Below are 23186 nucleotides of genomic sequence, written 5' to 3'. Positions count from 1 at the left end.
AATGGAAAACAGAAGGAGGGAAGGAAAGGAAGGTTGTGAAAATGATATATGTATGTGATTTAAAAGTTAGATTAGTGGTTTGGTGAACAGATGGGAAGAGATAGCTGCAGTATGGTGTTTGGGAAAGGAGGTGGGAATTAACCAGACATAGACATGCCATGCAGCGTATATATTGCCCTGAACCAAACAACTGGCTGAGCTTCTGTTGGTTATGGCTGGTGGAATTTCAAAAAGACAGAGAAAAATATGTGTAGAGGCTAAGAGTCTAGAGGCTAGAGGTTAAGATGGAGTGAGAAAAAAAGGGGGAAGGTTGGTCCAGTTTTCCTTCAACAGCTATTATTAGAACCAAAAAAAAAAAAAAAATGAAGAGGGAAAGACTGGGCTCACAACAACAAACTGCAGGCCCTGACATGGTAGTTGAGTTAAAAACCTTCAGAAAAACATAAAAAGTAAGAAAGTCTCACTTCTCCAAACTAAAAAAAGGAAGAAAAACTAAAGGAAAGAAAGAAAAGGGATTAGCAAAATATTGACAAAAATAGAATTAAAAAAAACCTTTTAAAATAGATGAAGTGAAGAAGCCAGCGAAAGAGATAATTAAATCCCATTTCCAGAACTATTGTATTTATTTTCCTTTGTTTTTGTATTACAGAAAATATATATAAATACAAATAGGAAGAAAAGGTAGCTATAGCAAAATCAAAAGAAGAAGAAGGGGAAGGTAAGTTTAAAGCGGAAGAAAAATAGGGGATGGGAGATGGAGAGGGAAAGGAAGATAACACACGGCAAACCCAAAAAAAGAGACAATAAGAATGATATCTACCAGACAATGTAGTTTGTTTACCATAGCGTGTCCAATGCCTGAGTGCTTTGCGGAAAAGGGGGAAGAAAGGAAATTAAAAAATTGTGAACAGAACGATTGTTAATTAAAATAACCAAAAGCAAAGATGAGTCGTTAGGGTGTTAGTACATTAGTCGGTTAGTAAAAATGACACATTGCATGAATGGTCTAGTGTTAGTTTTTCAAAAAAAGGCATGGGGTGCCCGACACACACAGAGTGAAAAAGAGGACAGCATGAGCAGGACTGTCTGGGAACCATGCCATAGAGATTGTTAGAAGGAAGGGAACTGCCTGCCCTTCTCATTTTTATGCTATTAGTTACCCATCCCACTCTCAAAAGGAAGGGATATTTCCTCTAAAAGCAAGTAGAATTTGAAGGATATAAACAATACTTACTTTTCAAGTGAAAATCAAATATTCACCTTCTGTACCTCTCCACCCACATAAATAATGACAAACCATCATGATCATCATTTTAACCATTCTGTCCCATTTCCTGATCCATTTCAACCTTCTTTCAGAGTTCTATTCAATACTACCTTCCAGTATAGTTCAGATACTCTAATCAACTCAACATATCTCTTGGGTATAATAGACAGTTGCTTGACAATTCCTATGCACTCACCAATACCCAGGGTTATTTTTTTCCTTTACAGTAGTTGAACTTTCAGGAAAGACATACAGAATATAAAAGTCCAGATGAACAGAGACAACATATAGCTCACCTGCAATATTCAGGAAAGTGGGGAGAAGTTTCCCTAATTGAAGGAGGCGTGAAGATTGCTTGCATCACGTATTTTTGTTTGAATGGAAAAAGGTTGTCAGAATTTAACATGTCATTTGAGGAAAGGTAAGACTTGTATTTCTTACCCATGGATAGTTTTATAACTGACTTCCAAACCGCCAAACTATAGATGCTAATAATCATGGTGATACTTATTCATTTGAGAGGCTTAAAAGAAAGGTTTAATTAGTAGGGTTTAGACATGTTACCAACATGGGAAAACATATGTTGATAACTGAGTTTTTAGTTCTTCTAGTATCAAATGGGTGCTGGAATCCTTTGATTATGCAAACCTGAGAGACAAGTATTTTTTTTATGAAACACCAAAACTAAGGGTAATTCCCTGTAATGTGTACATTCACCTCATCAAATAGATTTTACAGTTTTCATTATGTTTTATCATTTTCATAGTCTTTTAATGGCCTGTTAAACATATTTGAGTAGAGATGCACAAGGACACCCCACCCCACCCCGAAAAAAGGTAAGATCTGCAGCCAGTCTAAAATTTATTGGGGAAAAATGCTGCAGTCCTTTAATTGCAAAGGTAAGTTCCACATTGTTCAAGCGATTGTGGGTTGGGTGAGATTGGACCAATAAGATTGTTCTGTTCAATCTCCTGCTCAGATACATTTAGATTTTATAATTTCAAGGAAATTTGTCTTTGTTTCATGTTTATTTATACTATTTTAATATATTTTATTATTTGAAGTTAATAATATATAGCATTCTTAAATACCATTTTGATGAAAAGGCAAAAGCAGGACAATAACAGTTATTGGTAGACTGTGTTCTCTTTTGATGTATATGTTGGTTTTTTAAATTGTCACTGCATAGTTTGGTAGCTTCAAAATCAAATCAAATCAATAAAATATTTAGTCGAAAGATATTGCAGCAGCAATGTAAGTACTATCTTCATATTCTTTTATTTTTAATCATAAAATTATTATTTTAAGAAGTCTTTCATCACATGCTGGAAAGCATGACTGAGAAGCATGGCAGATAGAATTTGTACCATTTCCTTTGTTTTATATATTATTTGGGCCTGCATTTTTAAGTGTATTTACAAGAAAAACAAATAATATTACCAACCTTTTTCTGAAAGTGCTGGGGAAAAATATTGACACTTTCCCAATTCTATCATTAAAAGTGTTTACATCCAATAAAACAAATGTTTTTCTTAATATAATCATATGGGAAATTTACTGGTGCACAAACTACTTTGAATTAAGTATAGTGATTTATGTATGCAACAAAATGTTTTTATGTACAGCACATCGCATTTTTAAAAAAACTACACATTTTTTAAAATGAATGTATACTGTTCTTTTATAAGTTTATAGTTTTCAGGATATAGGTACAAAAATAGCAAATTTGAATGATAAAAGACACAAATATTTATGTCTGCTCATAGAAAACCTGCATTAGTTTTTTAACTGGACAGTATTCTGTAATATGATAATTTTAATGTGCTCCATGAAGCATTTCTTGATAGAAAAAATAGAATGTTATTGTCCAACAAAAAATGTTATTTCATTCTGTTTTATTTTTATTTTTAAAAAACTGCTGTAAATTCTATATTGCCACATCCTCTGTCCATATTTGGAACAGGCAGGTGGGTTATAGCTAGAAATATTAGTTTTACTTTGGATTTTGCCTATTATTAAATGAAATGCTCTCCTATTTACAGAAAAATAATACACCACTAACTAAAATGGTTATTAAATTGAAAGAGAATTTCAAAGAACAACCATTATAAGCATGTAAATTAGTGGTGGGTGAAAATATATGTGCATGAAACATGAATAAAATGAATTAAAAGTTATAGTTTAAAATTACATTTTGAGGATGACCATTTCCAGACAATGAGAAAGTTTAAATGAAATAAGATAATTAGTCCAAGGTAAATAATTTCCGTCTTCAGATGTAGCGGTGCAATCTGATGCTCTTTTAACCAGAATTTGGCCTGATACCATATTATTGTTATGGTTATGTAAATATGGAGAAGATCGTGATGATTGGAAGAAAAAAATTAAATAATAATAATAAAGGAGGGCAAAAGCAAGGTTGCTAGATACTATTTCTGTTATTATAAATGTGAGCTTGCAAGAATTCATAGAAGCAGTTACTGACAGAAATCCTAGTTAAATGTTGAATAATTTAAGATTGGAAGTCACTCAAGGACTGAACAGCAATGCATTAGACTTAAAATGCTAGCATATTCAAATATATGCAACATTTAGGGTTTTGCTTGCTGTCACCAATGCCTTGGTCAGCTCTTCTTTGGACTTGTTTGGACCCATAAAGTTCAGCTAGTCCAAAATGCAATAGCTCAAGCAGTGAGTTTGCCCACATGCTTTGCTTACCACTATGCTTCTGAGTGCAATTTAAGATGCTGGTTGTCACCTTTAAGGCTCAGGATCTGAGCATTTGTAGAACTGCTAGTTTAAGGGCTTTTGCTTAATAATTAAGAGAAGCCCCCTTCCAGATTCTGTTCCTAAGAAGTGCCATCTGCTGTAAGTATGTCATTGGTCCATCTTTGTTACTGCTCTCCTTAAACTGAATAGAATTCCCGTGGAAGTCAGAGCGGCTCCAAATCTTATTACCTTTGAAAAAATCTCTAAAAGAACTACTGATATGAGAAGGCTCTAGAAATTCAGCTATTGGGGGGGAGGGATGTCCAAGTTGGAGGGGGAGGAAGAGAAAGATTTTCCTGTAGCCTGACAGTGGTTGTTAATGTCCTTAGATATACATGGATTACTATTTTTATTGTTATAGAAATTCCTTTCACTCCATAAAAGCATAAAATGATTGGTTTTAATATGCATATGTGCAAGTATAATAAATATGCAGTGTTTTGTTTAAATTAACAAGTGTTTGAATGTAAAAAGTTAAAATATCTATTTGAAAAATTCATGGACGACAAACTACATAACATTTACCAATCAGTAAGAACTAAAAGGACTATATGTACAATAGAAAATATAGTAAGAACTATATGTACAATAGAAAATTTGTCATGCTGTAAGTGGTCCCAAGTGACTTAATATATTTCACCAGCTTTCAGAAGGAAGGTTATTTATATTCATCTGTACCTATTAAAAGCTTAAGTGTATGTTTTAGGAGAGAGGGAAGAGTTTTGATACTTTAAATCTGGCTAGCTATATAAAAATATTATTAGATACATCTGTGTGTTTAGAGAAGTAATAAATGGAGTTATAAAAGGGCAAAATATTAATAATAATAAGGGTATGGGGAAGGGGATCTTCAAAGTAACATTCCTCGTCTATGTAGTCATCACAGGATAGAGACAAAAAGCAGTAGTAGCATAGCTTCATAATGAAAATCAAAGCAAAGAAATAAGGTCTGGAAAAAGTACGGCCAGTATTAGGAGCATAAGGTTAAAATAAACACCTCACATACAAAAGAAAAATAGAGAGAAACAGAAGAAACAAAGACTATTATCAGCCCAATCCACTAAAAAATCCACCCGCACAAACTCTCTTGAAATGATCTTGCTCAGATATCATTCTTGGGTGTGTGTAGCAATGCAGTTTGTCATTCATCTCAAAAGGTTTGTGCAAAACAAAGTCCAAGTGAATCAGGCCCATTACAGAGTTAAAGTAATGATATTGTGGAAATGGTTAAATCAATTACCATGACATAAAGGAAAAAAAGGAAGTGGATAAAACTGCTGCAGAAAATACTTTCTATTCCTACTGTAATTAAATGCAACAAGAATTATTGCTGATAAGATTGAAATGTAATTAACGAAATAAGAAAAAAGAAAGCAAAGAAAAGAAGGGGGAAGTGCAAAGGAAAAGTGAGATAAAAGTGAAGTTAAGTCACAAAATAGTGTTAAAACAAATTGGAGATGGGAGAAAGGTAGAAAATTATCAAGTGGAAATGAAGTTATTGCAATGAGGCCAAGTTATAGTAAATGAATCAGCACTTGTTTCCCCTCAAGTTACTAGAGGTTAGATGCTCCTCCCACACCAAATAGATATACATCTTTCAGCTTCCTTCTAGCTACCAATTTACTATTATGTTTATTCACAGAACTTTACCACAGTTCTCTTCCTTTCCTCATTACCTGCCGCAAGTTGCGAGTCACTTTTACGTTGTGCCATTGGTTGTCATTAAATTTGCCACTGACTGGCTCCACAATGGCTTCAAAGGCTCCAGATCCTAAGTTAATGATCAGTGAGACGGCGCCATCTTTCAGAGCCAGGTTGACATAATCAGCCGACTTGCCCGTGTGCAGGATAAGGCCGTTGCGTTGCCAAGTCTTGAAGGACAGTGTGATTTCGTCACTGCTGCTTTGAATCGGGTTCTGGGAGAGGTCATAGCACAGGTATTCGGAGCCACGGAAAGTGGCTACATTCTCATCTCTTGCTGCAGAAAGACAAAAAGAGAAATGCAGAAGACTGATCAGCTTTGTTTCATGAAGAAATAACATTCAATTTGTTCCACTGAAATAGATATTCATGAATCATGGTTATTTTTGTTCTTGCTTTGCATCTGTTTACATTGCTTATATATTCAAAGCATGGAGAAGGCAGTTAGTGCAACCATCAGCTTATACCGCCTCTGGACAAAGATTACTTCTTAGAGCACAGGAATGTAACCTCTGATATAGTCATCAACATTTATATCAAACCTTCCAAGCAGGTAATCTTTTTAATCTCAGAGCACAATTTAAAGCTTTATTTTCCTGTCTTATTCAAAAGAGTAGTATAATTTTGGAAGAGAGATTACATTTAGGAATGAAACTGTATGGGAAACACCAGACCCAAAAGAATAGAACATCTTTTTACTTGATTTAGGGAGATAAATGAATATAGTACATAAAATTGAGCAGATAGAAGTATGAGCAATTATCTGAATTAATCAAACCAAACTTTCAAAGAATTAAAATCAGGGGTGGGATTCTACAGGTTTGCACCTATTCTCTAGAACTGGTTGTTAACATTCTAAGCAGTGTGGAGAACTGGTTGTTAGAAGAAATTACTGGCCTAATCCTGTAAGGAAGGCAGGAAGGAAACATTCTGGTGTTGCTTATAGAAACTGCCTTTCCGTTGATCCTTATTATGTTCTTGGCAGGACTAGATTTCCTGTCTCAGGAACTTCTCTGGAGTTTTTTCCCCCTCCTTTGCTGGTACTTTGCTTGTGTGGAGTGACCATTTAAAGTTACAATGGCACTGAAAAAAGTGACTTATGACCATTTTTCACACTTATGACTATTTCAGCATCCCCACAGTCATGAGAGGCCAGGCGAGGAGATGCGTGCCTCGATGTGAGTGATGTTGAGTTGGCCACACCCATCCAATAACATGACCACCAAGCCACGCCCACCAACCAAGCCACACCCACAGAACCAGTTGTTAAAAAATTTGAATCCCAGCCCTGATTAAAATGCAATGAACTCAGACCATCAGAGGCAAATATACGGGTCTATTTTTTAGCAGCTTATTTAAAATTCTTCTAATGTAATTTCTTTCATGAATGCTCTTTATTTCATCATATGTAACATATTGCATAAAGGTGCAGTATTTTCAATATTGTTGTAAAGTTGCCATCATTTATAATATCCAATAAATATTTTACTGATTTTGGCAAATTGCTCATTTAAATTTACTGATAACTAAAGATCAATTATCTTGACGGATTTGTTTCTGGTTTTCATTCATTGACAAAACAGCATAAAGAAGCCCATACTACATACAATAAATATAAGCTATCATCCGGAGTTATATCAGTCCTTTGAAAAAGGTACCTCAGGAGAGGGAAAGCATATTCTGTATAACTGTATACGTTGCTAAAGCAATGGCTTTTCCAGATGCTCAAAAATGTGTTTGCTTATTTATTCAATTTCTATAGCCACCCAATTGATTATGGGAGGCTTACAATTCTAAAATTATAAAACAATTTTTAAAATATTAAAACATTAAAACATCCACAAAATAAACACACTGAGCCCAGGGGTGAGGAGTCAAACGTGTCACAAGTCTCGAGTCCCTTCACATCCACAAGAGAACTGATTCCAGCCCACCTTGAATTCCACTGACTCTTACCAACTGCTAATTTGCTTTGGTGATTAGTAGCTCAGATTCTTGTACAGAGTTTAAGCTTGCAATAAACTTTTCTATTCATTGCACTGCCTAGATTTCCTGTTTCTCAGGCTTGACATGCAAACAGCATTTGTGATGATTAATCGACTAATAGTAAAGCCAGCTAATGGGGCACTTAACACATTCAGAGCCCCAGGTACATAGCCATGTTTTTAAAGCATTGTAAAAAGCCAATAGGATTAAGCTATGGGTGATGGTGGGCCTCCCAGTTCAGAAATAGGAGTAATTGGAGCTCTGAGTAGAGTTGTGCCAGTAGGTGCCATTTTTCTCTTCAAGAGCGAGCTTAAATGTGAACTGGATCTGTTTGTGTTAGTGCCATCCCATCCAGAACTAGAGATGGAAGGACTTTATCTTCGGAAGGTCCCAATACTTACAGCCAGTCCATATTGCTAATATTGAGCAGAGCCCATTTTGCTCCAAACAGCCCAACCAACCTCCAGACACTGGAATAAGAAAACCATAGCATCACTCAAGGGGCCTGGATCTCTTCCCAGCTATCAGCATTGTCTGAAACTGACCTTGGAAGAAGGAGGAGAACCAGTGCTACACAAAAGCACTCATCCACAACCCCTGCAGCAAGCCCCGAAAGATTCCATGGTCAATGGTATCAAAAACTGATTCTAGATTTCTCTGTATGTGTATACATGCATGGCCACATTGCTTTCCAGATTAGAGGGGGAGCCCAAGTGGTAATGGGAGAGCCATCAACAGAATTAACATTTGACTGAAAAAGGGCTGTTAAGTGACAACATAGGGGGAGCTGTAAAGGAATAGGACATTTCTAATTCTAATTCTGATTGGTTGTGCTCAGAAGGAGGCCACTCATATTCTGTCAACAATGTTGGATCCAAAATAGGTTAATTGCAATCAGGCTATTTTCAGCTGAAAGGTATATGAGATTTAAATAACTGAAGCTATGACAACTCTATATCCCAACTCTATGGGATAGATAATAGAAAGGGTGTTAAAATGGTTGTGAATCATTAGATAAAACAGATTCCCTAGGCACATTTTATAAATTGTGACATCTAAACTGTTTTTTTGGTATAATGGTCAGAAAACTTCATTTTGATAGGAAACAATTATCATCAGTTTTTTAAATAATCAGCTGTGATTTTTTTTTAAAAAAAAAAAACTCTGCCTCTGTGAGTTGGGTTTGAGGATAGTTATTATGGTTTTGATTCTACTCTGAAAATTAATTTGAAAAGCGTGGAGAACTTCCACTTGATTCAAAGCATTTCAACAGTGATGTTTCACATACATCTTCTGTGTGTGTGTGTGTGTGCATGCATGCACACATGTACATGCATGCACCCACACATTTGAACTATGCAGGAACACTTTAGGCAAAATAATAGTCAAATTAGTCCTGGGAAAGGAGATGGTATGAACAAAAATCAAAATAATCAAGCCTTTAATTTGCTTGGAATGTGTTGGGGCAGAAAGCGAATCTGGAGAGTTTTTGAAATTGTGTTATCATATCCTACAACAAGTAAGGTATGACAATAATAGCAATCTCTGCTATTAGTGTCTCTAGTGTCTCTGAATCTGTCCTATCCTGAAGGGATTGCAGGTATACCAGTGTGCTGGTACCCAGGTCTATTTCTCAGTATATTCTGAACCAGTTGAGAATATTAAGGTGCTAAATACATGGAGCAAATTGTGGCATTTCTATTGTTGAACTACACTTCTGTATTGTTGGTATAATTCCCAACATCTCTCACTATTGGCCATGCTTCTTAGACATGATGAGAATTGTATTACAGCAACATCTGATGTATGCAAGACTTGTCTAGTTTTGTGTTAAAATCAACTGCAGATTTGGTAGCAAAAGGATGCAGACCAATGAGCTAAAGCCAAATTCTACAAAAAGTCAACATTCTTAAGAGATGTTTTCCCAAAGCTGGTATTTAGCCTCTTCATGGATATGTGAATAAAAAATTTCTGTTGTCTAATACTGCATAACCACTGAAATCTTTAGTTATTGATAGATCACTTTTGGAAGAAATGCTCTATATACTGTTGGGAACTTTTTTTTAAAATAGTTTTATTTGGCTTTTCACACATACAAAATACAAGTAAAACATCTTTTTTGAAAATAGCATGGTCCCGGGTTAAACTTCTTTATACAGACACAAAACTCAATGTCATGCTCCTTTCTGTATTCTATTCCATATCTTATACTATTTTACATTTTCTATATAGTTTTTCCCCTCTTTTGATTTTCTTGATTTTAATTTGATTATCTCATCTCAATTCAAATCATTATATTTATACTTTTGTCTGTTCTGTTTCAATTTCATATTATCTTTTCTCATTAAACAAGTTTTCTCCTGTAGTTACTAATTGGAGTATAACACCTTTATATCTTTTAATTACATCCATTCAACTCTTATTTAAACTTCAGTATAAACCTTAAGGTTATGACCTTCAATATAATACATAATACATAACTTCCAATCGAATTCTGCTTGGCACATTCTTATAATACACAGTATATTCTTTAAAAAAAAAAGAATTGTAAATATATGTAATTATAAACCCTCATTCCGTTCCAGTTCAGTTCTATCATTAATAATCATTAAAATCTTAACATCTTTAACACTTCTTTTCAATTAAATATCATACTTCCTTAAAAACACATATAATCTCCATAATTAATTTTTCCCTTATTTCTCTTCACATATGTTTTATAAATCATTAAATATACGTTTTATTACATTTATTTATTGACAAGCATTCTACTGAATTACAATAGCTATTTTATCAGATATTTTAATCATACATTGTTTCATATTTTCTAAAATTATTTCTGTTTCTAATATAACCATACTATCTTATGTACCTTTGCAGAATCCCTTTTTCCATTAAATTTTTACCCATTATCTCTAAATAGGCCCTTTTTCTCTTTATTTTGTTTCTGTCCTTTATGACTTCTTTTCCTTTTTTTCTTCCCTCTCATCTTCTCCCTCCCCTTTTTACCCCCTTGTCTATTTCTAATTCTCTCTTCTGCATTTCCCTCTTCTGTTGCTTTCTGATTTTATACTAATTTTTCACTCTATTTTTTTTTTTGGAGTTGTTTTTCCCAATCTTAAACTTTCCATTCTCTTTCTCCCCTTTCCTTTTTTTCCCCCATCTAAGATTATTTGTTCATAAAAGATGGCTTCTTCTTTGTCGCAATCTTCTTGTTCTGCAGGCATTTCTTGTTGTTTCTCATAATTCCAAATCTCCATTTCTAAAAACTGAAATACGAAGCCAAAAGAACCTCTCCCTTCTTGTGTATCTTCTTTGTACTTTTTAAGTTCCATTTTCATTTCTTCTAAAAGTGGAGCCATTTTAAACAGTTTTAAACAACCACCCGATTGATTTTAGTCATTCAAAACAATAACCAAGAATCCAGAAATCATCAAGTAATCCAGATAGTCCCAAGTTATATCTTCTTATTTCTTTTTCGACTTTCTCTTCCTGGGGTTTTTGTTGCGATATTTCAGTTAGAATGGATCTTTTGGAAGTCTTGTTGAGATTTTGCTATAAGTTCTATTTTAATTCTAGGCAGTCTCCTCCTTTCCAGATCCTGCCCTTTTATTCTTCCTCTCTCCTTTCCTGTTTTTAAAAGCTTTTAATTATCCAGAAATCTTTATTATCCCTTTGACTTTTTATTTTCAGCATTAAATGCCTATTGATGTCAAAGTGGATTTTTTTTCCAATTTCTTACTTAAGTCTCTTAGCTCTCAGTATAGGAAAATGAGAAAACCAAATCTTTTCCCTTTTCTCTCTCCTTCGCAGCTTAAAAATCTTCTTAGGGAACAATGTTATTGTTTTTTAATAGTTTCAATTGCAGGGTACCTTATTTGTTGCTTTTGCTGTTTGACCCGGTCAACCAAAACTTTCTCTTCTTATCTTCCTCCTGCACATTCTTTTCCGGTCGAGTTCTTCTTTGTGGTGGCCATTTCTAACCACCGCTGCAACCGCCTTCGGGAAAGGGAGTAATGGCTAGCTGGGGAGGAGAGATGTGGCTCTCTTCAACCCTGCAGGCAGTCTCCCCTCTCTTCACCACCTCTATGGGGTGGCTTAGCCCCGAAACCATCTTGCTCGGGGCGCTCCACCGGCAAGCACGGATCGAAGCCTCCTAGAGATGAAGTTTCGGTCTGTCGCTGAAGAAGCTCAAACCGGAAGTTCAGCAATTCATTACTTGATTTTAATTACACCCAGGATTAAAAGAAATGGGAGAACTAATAATTTTAGGAGATCCATACTAGTGTGTGGAAGTAGTGTCTAGAAGGTATGATACATAAAATTATATATAGTTAATATAGGGCAAAAACCATACATTATTATTTTGTTACTTATTACTATATACTGTTGGAAACTTGATCCGATAGTTTGAGCTGACTTTGAATTCCACAAATTGTTTATTTGTTTTGGTAGTGGTGATAAAATGGTGTGATAATTATATAAAAGTAAATTATTTTAGTAGCATAGCCCAAAGTTTTATTATATCATCTGGAGCAGCAATAAAATACTGCACATCAATGTCCTCTAAACTTTGATAATGTCATAGTTAATAAAGACTGAATTACACTTAATGCAACCTTAACATCTCTTAGCAACAAGGAGTATAAAGGTCTGTATTAGCATGTAACAATTGTCTCAGAAAAATTGCTGACAACAATTGTATTTCCATGGCAACCAAGGTTAAAAGTTTTATAGTGCTATTTCTGCAACAGACATTTCTGGTCGCTGTACTTTCTTTTGATCTAAAGAAAAGGAATGTAATGTCAGAAATATACTCTATATATCTACAGAGACATTTGATCAAATAGCTGGATTCTGGGGTCAGTGTTAAATGGAGTTACAATGGTTAAGCTATATCACCTCAATAAGGAATTTTGGAAGCATTTAAGAAACTGGGGTCAGGGAAAGCAAGTTCAACGTAAGTTATATTTATAGGGTCATTACTTCAACTCCTTTGTATAGGTTTTAAATAAGTCGTTCAATGCAACTAATTATATGAAAGTTCATTGATTAATTTTAATAGTAATCCAGGGAAATTCTCACTCCAGAGACAATACCATGCAAAGCATTCCAAAGGACATTTTCAAAGCTTTTTATGCTTCATAATGCTCAGTTCCTAAAACTGTTAAAGAAACTTTTTAAACATTGCTCCTCTGGCTGTCCATCTTTATCAGTTTCTAGGAGCAAGAAAATAATTACTTGATGTAGCTGGCTGTAGCTGGACTGAATCTTTATAGAGGGCTATACAGCTCTGGTACTCATTTTTTAGCAGTAGTAGCTTCCAAAGCTTGCTGCTTATTCAAAATGTTTTGGTCTCATTTCCTCCACACTCAACTGGCTGTTGTTGCTTTTCAGTGCATTCCTCTTAGGTGTTCAAATGAAATAGGTGAAACACAAAAGGAAGGCTCGAAAGGTGAACCAGGGGGGGGGGGGGGGGGGGGGGTGGGGGGGGGAAATCCAATACATTCAGAAATCTTTATTATCCCTTTGACTTTTTATTTTCAGCATTAAATGCCTATTGATGAGAAGTGTATTTTTTCCCAATTTCTTACTTAGGTCTCTTAGCTGTCAGTATAGGGAAAAGGAGAAAAAACAACAAATCTTTTCCCTTTTCTCTCTCCTTCGCAGCTTAAAAATCTTCTTAGGGAACAATGTTATTGTTTTTTAATAGTTTCAATTGCAGGGTACCTTATTTTGTTGCTTTTGCTGTTTGACCGGTCAACCAAAACTTTCTCCTCTTATCTTCCTCCTGCACATTCTTTTCCGGTGGAGTTCTTCTTTGTGGTGGGCATTTCTGACCACCACTGCAACCGCCTTCGGGAAAGGGAGTAATGGCCAGCTGGGGAGAGGAGAGATTTTTTTTTTCCAGCTCTCCTCTACCCTGCAGGCAGTCTCCCCCCTCTTCACCACCTCTATGGGGTGACTTAGCCCCGAAATCAGCTGGCTTGGGGTGCTCCAGCGGCGAGCACGGATCGAAGCCTCGCAGAGATGAGGTTTCGGTCTGTTGCTGAAGAAGCTCAAACCAGAAGCCTGGCATTTTCTTATTTTTTATTTCTGAAGTTGATATTTATCATAAAAGAAAACTGTCTTTTTTATTTTCAGCTGATTTATTTAGTTTCTTTTATATGCCAAGTCATTATTACTAAGATCGTATATTAGAGACTGGAGGCTAAAACATATGAAGAACAATTGCAGAAACTGGGTATGTCTAGTCTCATGAAGAGAAAAAGTAGGGATGACATGATAGCAGTCTTCCAATATTTGAGGGGCTGTCACAGAGAAGAGAGGGCCAACCTATTCTCTAAAGCTCCTGAGAGCAGGAAAAGAAGTAATGGATGGAAAGGAGAGATCAAATTTATCTAGGACAGGAACTATTGAGAAAGTTTCTGTCAGTGGGAATAATTAATCAGTGGAACAGTTTGCCTCCAAAAGTTGTAAGTGCTCCACCACTGGAAGATTAGACAGCCATATGTCCAGAATGGTATAGAGTTTAAGTACGGAGTTGGACTAGAACACCTCCAAGATCCAATCTAACTCTGTTATTCTTTTATTTATTCATGCTTTCTTGAGCAGGTTTCTACCATCTACTTAATCTAACATGCACACTATCTTAAGAAATAAGTAATATTTTGGCACTTAGTATTTTTTATACTAAGAACCCGGGGTGGGTTTCTACTGGTTCTGTCCACCTCTGTAGAACCGGTAGCTCTGAAGAGCAGCAGACATAGAATTGGTTCTATGTCTGCTGATGTTTTTGCCCACCCATCTACCCGGGCTCTTACCTGATCTTTATTTCCTGATTTTTCAACGAGGCACAGCTGCAGTTAGAAAAGCAGGAAAAGAGGGTTGTTTCAAAGGCTGCTTCTCTGCAGGCAGCTGCTGCTGACGATTTACAGGTGCGCGGCTCACAGCCTGCAGGGAAGCTTGTAAATCCCGAACCGGTAGTTAACCCTGTCATATCCCATCCCTGTAAGGACCCACCCACCCCCACCAATTTTATAAGTGCTTTTTCCTGCCTATCTTAGTGTTGACTACTAAGAAGATGGGATCTGAGCTGCTAGTTTCCATCTTGGGTTTGGGGTTTGGGGAATTCCCAGAAGTCCCTAGTATTTTTGGCTTTAGTTTTTTTTTTCATTTTTCCAGTTAAAGTTGTGGTTGAATTTCTTTATGTGTTGAGAGATTAAGTGTCAGCCTTGGAAGCCATATTTTACTTGGAAGCTTCGAGGCTGCCACATTTAGTGCCTGGGAATTTGGGAAGGGGGGAATTCATAGAGAGGACTAGACTCAGCAACATTCTTTCTTAGAAAGTCAAGGATATGTTAACCTGCACCTGGAGAGGAGTGTCTGGAGGAATGTCTCCAGTTGGGACGACATTTGATTGTGCCATATGATGGACTGGTGGGTGCAGGGGATGGATCTTTGAAGTTATGTTGGGAAGGGAATTTCTTGGGTTGGAGTTTGTTAGTTGGAACACTGACATTAAGGATTTTTCATTATGTCTTCTGACTGCTAGCTTATGTTCATAGATTCATTCTGCCAATCCTCTATTGATTACATGGTAGCTCCCACAGCCTTACACTATAACAGATGACACCTGTGGGTTTTGTCCCCTCTCTTTGGTTACTAGAACCTCAGCATTTCTTAGAATGCTTTGAAGGGAATTTGTTGGTTTGTGTGCTATAGGGATGCCAACAAGTTGTAGTAATTAATGCTGTAGTGAGGACATTGCAAGACTTTTATCTGTAAAGAATAGGTAGATGAATTCATCATTGAGATATATATTATTTATTGGGAGCAGTATAGCTTTTTAGGTAATTGCCGTTGTCAGATTATCACATGATAGTCAACAAAAGGCATTAAACTGGCAACATCTGTGCCAATATTGGATTTAGTAAATTATTCTGTCCCCTGAAAGATTATCATTCTAATGACTTATCTCCATTAGACTGTCCATCAGTATCTATTACCAACTTGATTAATTATTGGGAAACTAATTTATGTCTGGAATTGGCAGAATTCTTTTTTTGTTTTCTTTTTTTTCAGTTTGGCAGCTCATCTTGGTATACTGATGATTCTATAGCAATGAACCTATATCTTGGGAAATAGGTTAAAATTAGGTTTTTTTAATCTTTTTCTTGTTCCTCAAGAGAATATTTAAATTGCACCTTTGTTTGAATTAGTAATGTAACTGATTATCCTTTTCCCCCTTTTTCTTGGTTAGGCATTTCCTTTATTTTATATAAGAGCCAGCCACTAAAGAAGTGTATCTATTCTCTCTTGATGGAGATTGATGTAGAGTGGAATAATTACCATTGAATTTATCAGTCTGAAGGAAACATTGAGCTATTTGTATTGACTTGGGCTAAATATTCATCAAAAGAAAAATATACTAAAAGAAAAATGCAAAAGTGCATGAATAATTTTGCAGTCACAACAGAGTTCTTAATATGGCAAAGGCTTTGAAGAACATTGAATTCCCTCCTCATTAAAAGATCACAAAGGACTACATATGCCAAAATGATTTGGCAGCTGATAGTTGAGCCTGAAAGAGTAAATGAATTTGAAATATGTGGGAATCATGATTTCCAGGTTGGCAGACAGAGACTTCAATAGTTTTCACCTTACAAGTATCCTTTATAAATGCAGAGTGGTTCAATGAATCCATGAATGGGACCCTGATTTCTAAATGCTGAATTGGGGCCTAATTCTATAATTACTGGATCAGATTATTTGATTAATGTTTCATAAAGGCAATTATAATGTTCATAAAGGCAATTATCTTCCACTCATATATTGTCATTTTATGTTTCAAAAGACAGCAAATTGATAAATCTGCACCTTGTCTGTGCTATGAAATCTGACTGTAAAATTTGCATATATGGCATAATGAGCACATTATTGTTTGATCTTGCAAAGGTTTTGAATAGGATACTTGAGTTCTTTCTCCTTTCTCATAGTTATAACTTGATTTAAGATAATAGATCACAGGAATCCTGCTGGCTCAACCAAAGTGAGGCACACTGTAACCTGAATAATATTATTTTCATATCTTGATATGATTTATGACTGTAAGTCTGCCATCTCTATTGATTCAATATGTGTCAAAGGATAGAGAAAACTTTATTAAATTCTGCAGAATTAACGCTACATCATGTCAAAACAGTCCCTTTGGTCCAACAACAATCATTCTGATGTTTTAAAAGTGCAATTCAAGAGCAACAACTCTGTTAATAAAAATTAAAACAGACAAATATGGACAACAGAAAGTAACAATGTAATTTCTATAAAGTACTTTTTAAATTCTTTGTTTTCTTGGAATTCTAATTGCAACAACTATAAAAGATGTAGTTATATTTTTTTTAAAAAAAGACAAGATTGTAAACACAAATGAGCAAGTGAAAGATAATCACAGTAGAATCCCATTTAAAGGGATTCATGTTAATGATATCCCAATATTTATGTCAGACATTTTCACAGACTCAGTAGTCTGAAAATAAAAAAATAAACTGTATTAAATGTATTTCTTTTTTCTTGCAAGAAAGGACTTTACCTCCTTCCTGTAACAAGGAACTTAGTTTAGTACAACACACACACAAACACATATGTTTTATCTTTTTCTCCTGGGCTGAGAAAAACTTTCAATGCTGCTGTTTTATTTGTTCAAGACTTTCCTATATTTCTGACTGCTTTTTTCCCCTGACCTCTTCCTTCTTTTCTTCCGTCCTCTACAAAAGCTAATGTGTTAGCAGGGAGAGAGAAATTGGTAAAAGCAAACAGGTACTTAAGAATTCCGCGGCAATTAGTTGATTTGACAACTTGCTCATCCTTTGTTGAGCCAGATTTCTATACTTAGTATTACTAATCTTTTGGGATCTCAGATGTGGTGACAATTCTTTGTCAGCTGCTGTCTTTTGTCTGGCTTCTTTTGCTCTCTCTTTTAGGAACGCAGCGTGTTTCAGCATTGGTATAGCAGCAGCAGCAACATTTAGCAATTAATAAAAATTCACATAGTCAGCAATGGATACAACCAGGACTAAAGTGTCCCTTAATTGTGTTGCGATCTGCGTTCATAAGTTTGTTTTCCTCAACTAGAAACCTCAAAACTAACAAATGTACGTGTAGTTCTGGACATATGACTTGGCCATGAGAATGTTAAAGATGTAGGTAATTATTTTGATGAGACAATCACACGAGAGGAGGCAAGATGGCAAGAGATTGTAGTTAGTGGTAATGTATGCACAAGGATCAAGTTTCAAATGATCATGCTACACTGGCATCATCAAGGTGAAAAATGGATGCGATAACAAGTAGCATTGTGCAATATATTTTGCTATTCCCCAAATTCTGTATCCAGAAGCAGCACAGATATAACACTGTTTCAACAGTGGTAATTTGTCAATTTCACCACTTTATTTGGAGGAAATCAACCATTTAGGGAGTGAAGAAAATAATTTGCTAAAATACACATGAATACATTGTTTCATTTTTAAGTTAACACTGAAACAGAGATTTGAAGCAACATGCTATGATAACTCCAGACTAGAAATATTTAATTTAGTTTTTATCTTTGTTCTAAAAACTTTGGATTTTCTTAAATAAGGCTTTGAATCTCCTTAGATTTCCACAAAACAAAATCCTATCATTTTTAGCCTATAAAATTATTGATCAAAATTGCTTAAATTAATTCTAAATGTAAGACCCTAACAAACAGCATACCACTAATATGTTATGTTTATATTCACTGGCTATGAAAATACCCACTCTAAATATTGATTATACACTCCTTTATTTCATTTAAACATTAAAAACACATTAAAATGAGAAACACATGTGACTTTCTACTTCAAAGATTTTAATATCTGTCAAAGTTGCCTAGACACAACCAAGTAAGAGGGAGATGGGTGACTATATAAGTCAAATCAATCCTTCAATCAAATAACTAACTATATTAAATAAACTACTACCTCCCCTAAGGATCTATACTACTATATTCTTGTCAATTCCCTCCCCCAACTTCTTTTTTTCCTGCTGTTCCACGCCCCATAAATTAAGAAATTTGAGTCATGTTATTTTTCCCTACAAGCTAATATCACTTTTGTTATCAGAATTGCCTATATCACTGGCTGTATTTTCTTTCCATTTCTTGAGCTACATTCTTAGCAACAATGAGTTACTGTCTCTAAATCTATAAAACTTCTGCCCCCTCTCCCAGTGTGATTTTAACAATTATTTCCCTTGCTGTCAGATCTGCTTTCCTGAGCTGTTCAGCATCCACTACTATCCAGACATACCTCTGATAAATGATTGTTTGTTTGCTGACTGCTCTATTTATATGTTTTCAATGAAATACAAGCATAGATTGAGGGAGAACAGGAAATGAGAGTGGACGCAAATAGCTATTTTTCTTCATACATATAATCCCTGAGCACTTTAAAAACACTCAAAACACTTAGAAGACTGATTTCTTAATCTTTCCTACTTTTTCTATCTGGTTCTGATATCAACAATTGAAAGATAAGACCAAAAAAAAAAAAATCCCCAGCATTTCCTAAATCTAAAAGATTGATATGTTTTCTTATACTTAGTTTTCTTTATGTTTGATATATATCTAATTATAGTACTTTCAGAAAATGATGCTCAGAAAATCTTGGTATTCTAAGCCTATTAATACCCACTGCCTTCTGAAATTGAGCTACTTGTCTTCTATGCTATACCATAATATTCAAGTGTAGCACAAATTCAGAAATAGTATCTGTTTTAAAAGTATAAACACAAGCCACACACATGCCATCAAATTGAACCAGTCATATTTGCTTCAGAAAGTAATAGGATCATGTGCTCAAAAGCACAATTTGCACATACGCACATAGGTATTTGCAGCATTTATAGGCAGTTTTAACCAGAAACAAACAAACAAAAAAAAACATTAGAAAGAAGAAATAAAAATGTATGGTAAAACAGTTGCATAGATGTTTAAGACTAGCCACAATTTAAGAAAATCCAAAAATAGACACATATTTATCACTAAGGTAACAAGCCAGTTATAATGAGGGCCACTCTAAGTTGGCCATCTGCATGTGTGGAAACAGCATTATTTTTTTTCTGTTTGGTGGCCTCATTTAGTGGAAGTGTTTGGAGAAGGCCTCTAAAAATCTCAAGAATCCAAATAAGCATGTAAAACAATATGGTAATTTATATATCCTGGAAAACAATCATATAAAACCAGCACTTTCAATTATGTCTAGCTACAAACTAAGAAATAATATTAGTATTATCTATATATAGTGTGATCTTGAAATTGTATTTTTGAATTAACTTGTCCTAAAATGCTCCAAAATGGCAGTAGTATGAACATGAGTTTAAAGGGCAAGAAAAACTGAAGCAAGATAAGCAGATGGATGCCTAATTGACAAACCATTCTAACTAATAAAAAAGGTCTAAACTAAGAGATTATTTGTAGCCTGATAAAAATGGATTAATGAGCACATTTTCCAATTATGAAGCTGATTCTTTAGAATAGAATGCAGTCTGCTAAATCTCCACATTATTTACCGGTGGTAACTTGCTAAATCTCCACATTATTTACCGGTGGTAACTTGCTCTTATTTGAACTGAATTTAGGTTTTATTGGGTACAATCTTACTGCTTCTGTGAATAAATTTAGTATCCTAAGTATCTCAAAATGGTAAATGAACAGAAGAAACAGTTTTGAGTATATGTAAGCAAAGTGCTGCATCAATTAATTTTGAATCACTGTCATCCATCATTTTAATTCTCAAGACTAATTTCAAACCACCACCATGAATTTAGGCAGAGAGGTTCTTACTTGATCTTAATATCAGATAAATAGAATCTCTTACTGTTCAGAAGTGTCCCTGACTTTCAGTTTAAGACAAGATTGACAAGGTTGAAATAATAAGGCAGTATTTTCCATTGTCTTTTGAGACCTCCCTTCCAATCTAGCCTACCACCCTGTGATTTCCTTTCATCCAATATCACCCAAGATTGATTTGATGATGCTACCTTCTAGCAAAATAATAAAAATGCTATCTCAGTCTGCCTCACAGTTTCAGGATACATAACACTTCCCTAAGTGTTCCCTAAGAATGCTTCAAAGATGACTTGCTAATCATTTATTAGAAATACACACATGCAGTCTTCATTTCATCCTCAGCTTTTAGCCCAAGTCACTATAACTTCAGGATTTTTTTATTCCAGTGTGGAACTACTATTTTTCATTTTCTCTCGACAAAAGCTTTGCTGTTTGTATTGTGACAGTAGAGCTGTGATGGAACATATGACAAAGCAAATTTTAAATCATGTAACATGCTGGCAGGAAGTCAGCAATTAATTAATATAAGGTAGACCTGCCAGGTTGCAGAATGTGTGTCAATGGGTCACATAAATATCTAGGAAGAGAGTCACCTTCTTCTAAATTGTTCCCACACCAGGTCAGTAGATGTATCAACAAACTGTGAGGTAAGAGTTTCTGATAAAGCAAGAGAATACAACCCTACCTGTGTCACAAGGAAGCCCCCACCCATAGTATACAATCCATAGAAAAGGGCACTGTAAATGTTTAATGGGGTGGGGATGAACTTCCCAACAAAGCAGAAAAGGAAGCCCTCCCCTCCCCGAAAATCAGGTATTTATTTTATTCAATTTGGATGCTTCCTGAGTTCAACCACTACTTTAGTCATCTATCATAACTTGCCTAGGCCTCCAACCCATTGCCAATCAATATAAGGGAAAATAATTGGTGGACTTCCCCCCCCATTACCAAGAGAGAAATTCACCAATCAGCGAACTTTAACTTGCCCTGCAGTCTCTCATCAGTCATTAATGAGGCATAGTAGAAAGAGAGTATGTAGACTGAGCAAATTTATGCTGGAATGCTTTATACTGCCTCATGGAAAGAAAGACAGTATATTAAATTGATGTCTGGGTATGCCCTGAATCTAGTACTTTTTTCTTTCTTCTGCCACTTGCCAAAGTTGTTCATGCTTAGAGAGTCAACTGAGCATGCTGAATATATACCCAAAATATCATCTAAAAATTGTACTTATAGACAGATCTAGTTGCATTTTATACATTTTCTACTGAGGATATGGATCACATTTTATTTTATTTTTTATTCTTTCAAAACCCAGCCTTTATTAATGATAATGATGAGGTACAGAAATTGTTTGGTTAAGAAAATGTACTCCATAATTCTCTGCCATGGCTCCCTGTCATTTTATTCCATTAGTTTCTATTACATGGCAGGCGCAATAGATGAAATGTACTGCTCCAACCATGCAAAATAAATTAATAGAATAAAATGGTTGGAGCAATATGAAATAGTAAGAATGCAAGCGTCATGCACATCATTGTTTCCTGGCTTTTTTTCACAGCTATCGTAGTGTGATTTTTCTGGATGTAAATTTACACACAGTATTAGTGCTGTACATGTGTGTTGAGGAGGATTCCTTATTTCCATTGCTAATTGCCAATAGAAAAAGCTGACAGCAATTTCCTTCTATCAACAGCTGGGATATAGTTTTCTGCATTTAGCAGCAATTTGCTTCAATTATGTGTATTAATCATATCCTGCTTCTGAAGATACTCTTTTAAAAAGGAAGATTTTTGACAGTGTTTGGAGTATAGTTTTTCTCTTTTAATGAATATAGGAAAATAAAATTTATTTTCCAATTTCCAGGACAGGTTTCTGAATATCGAAGCAGAAACTTACAAACACATCTTTTTTGGGGGGAGGGGGGAAGGGATTGCTGCTTTAAAATACACATTATTTTTATGTTCCATTATAAGCTACTCCCAAAATATTTAGATTGAAGAAAGGAACGGTTGAAAAAACTCATAAATAAACTAAGTTTGTTACCTGGAATTTTACGCTTCCTTACTAACTTTTTAATAAAAGTGATATTAGCACTTTAACATGGCATCTATATTTCCTTTTGAAATCCTGGAAACAATTTATTTTTATAACTAAAGCCATTTTTTTTGATAGACAGATTAACTCTTTCAGCAACTGAGCAATAGGGATCATATTCTAGAACAGGGGTCGCCAACCTTTTGGACCTCAGGGACCACCAAACTCATAATTTTAAATCCCGCGGACCAGAGACCCTGGGAAAATCCCCCAAAAAGTCTGCAGGAAAATTCCCCACCTTGTTTTCCTACTGATCGATCATTCTTTATTTGGGATCGCTGGATACCGTCTCCAGCTCCATTCTCAGGGGAGAGAGAGAGAGACTTTTGGCTTCATGCAAGGAAAGCAGCAGAAGTCTTTCTTTCTCTCCCCCAAACTCCGCCAGAAATGAGTCTTTGTGAGACTTGTCATGCTGGCGCAGCCTCGTGGAGCAGAATGCCTTGCAGGGTCTCAAAGACTCATTTCTGGTGGAATTTGGGGGAGAGAAAGAAA

The 23186-nt window shown here is 35.3% G+C and overlaps 1 protein-coding gene across 20 annotated transcripts in view; it reads right to left on the bottom strand.

Moving 5' to 3' along the window:
• NRXN3 (neurexin 3) overlaps positions 1 to 23186 on the bottom strand; it is a 1270300-nt gene that overhangs the window by 906630 nt on the left and 340484 nt on the right. For 13 of the 20 annotated variants that reach the window (XM_087952028.1, XM_087952029.1, XM_087952026.1 and 10 more), the window contains exons 5-6: positions 5713 to 6014; positions 821 to 865 (exon numbers count right to left, since the gene is read on the bottom strand). In XM_087952028.1, the coding sequence (XP_087808154.1) occupies positions 821 to 865; positions 5713 to 6014 (347 nt within the window). The remainder of the gene's footprint in view (positions 1 to 820; positions 866 to 5712; positions 6015 to 23186) is intronic. The other 7 variants (XM_087952030.1, XM_087952031.1, XM_087952024.1 and 4 more) reach the window with 2 other exon arrangements.

Source organism: Notechis scutatus, chromosome 1, assembly GCF_049901735.1.
Source record: "Notechis scutatus isolate UNSWTSFEM ecotype Mainland chromosome 1, rNotScu1.2, whole genome shotgun sequence".
Lineage (NCBI taxonomy): Eukaryota > Metazoa > Chordata > Lepidosauria > Squamata > Elapidae > Notechis > Notechis scutatus.
The sequence above is the reverse complement of the archived record's forward strand: the minus strand, read 5'-3'. Positions and strand labels throughout refer to the sequence as shown.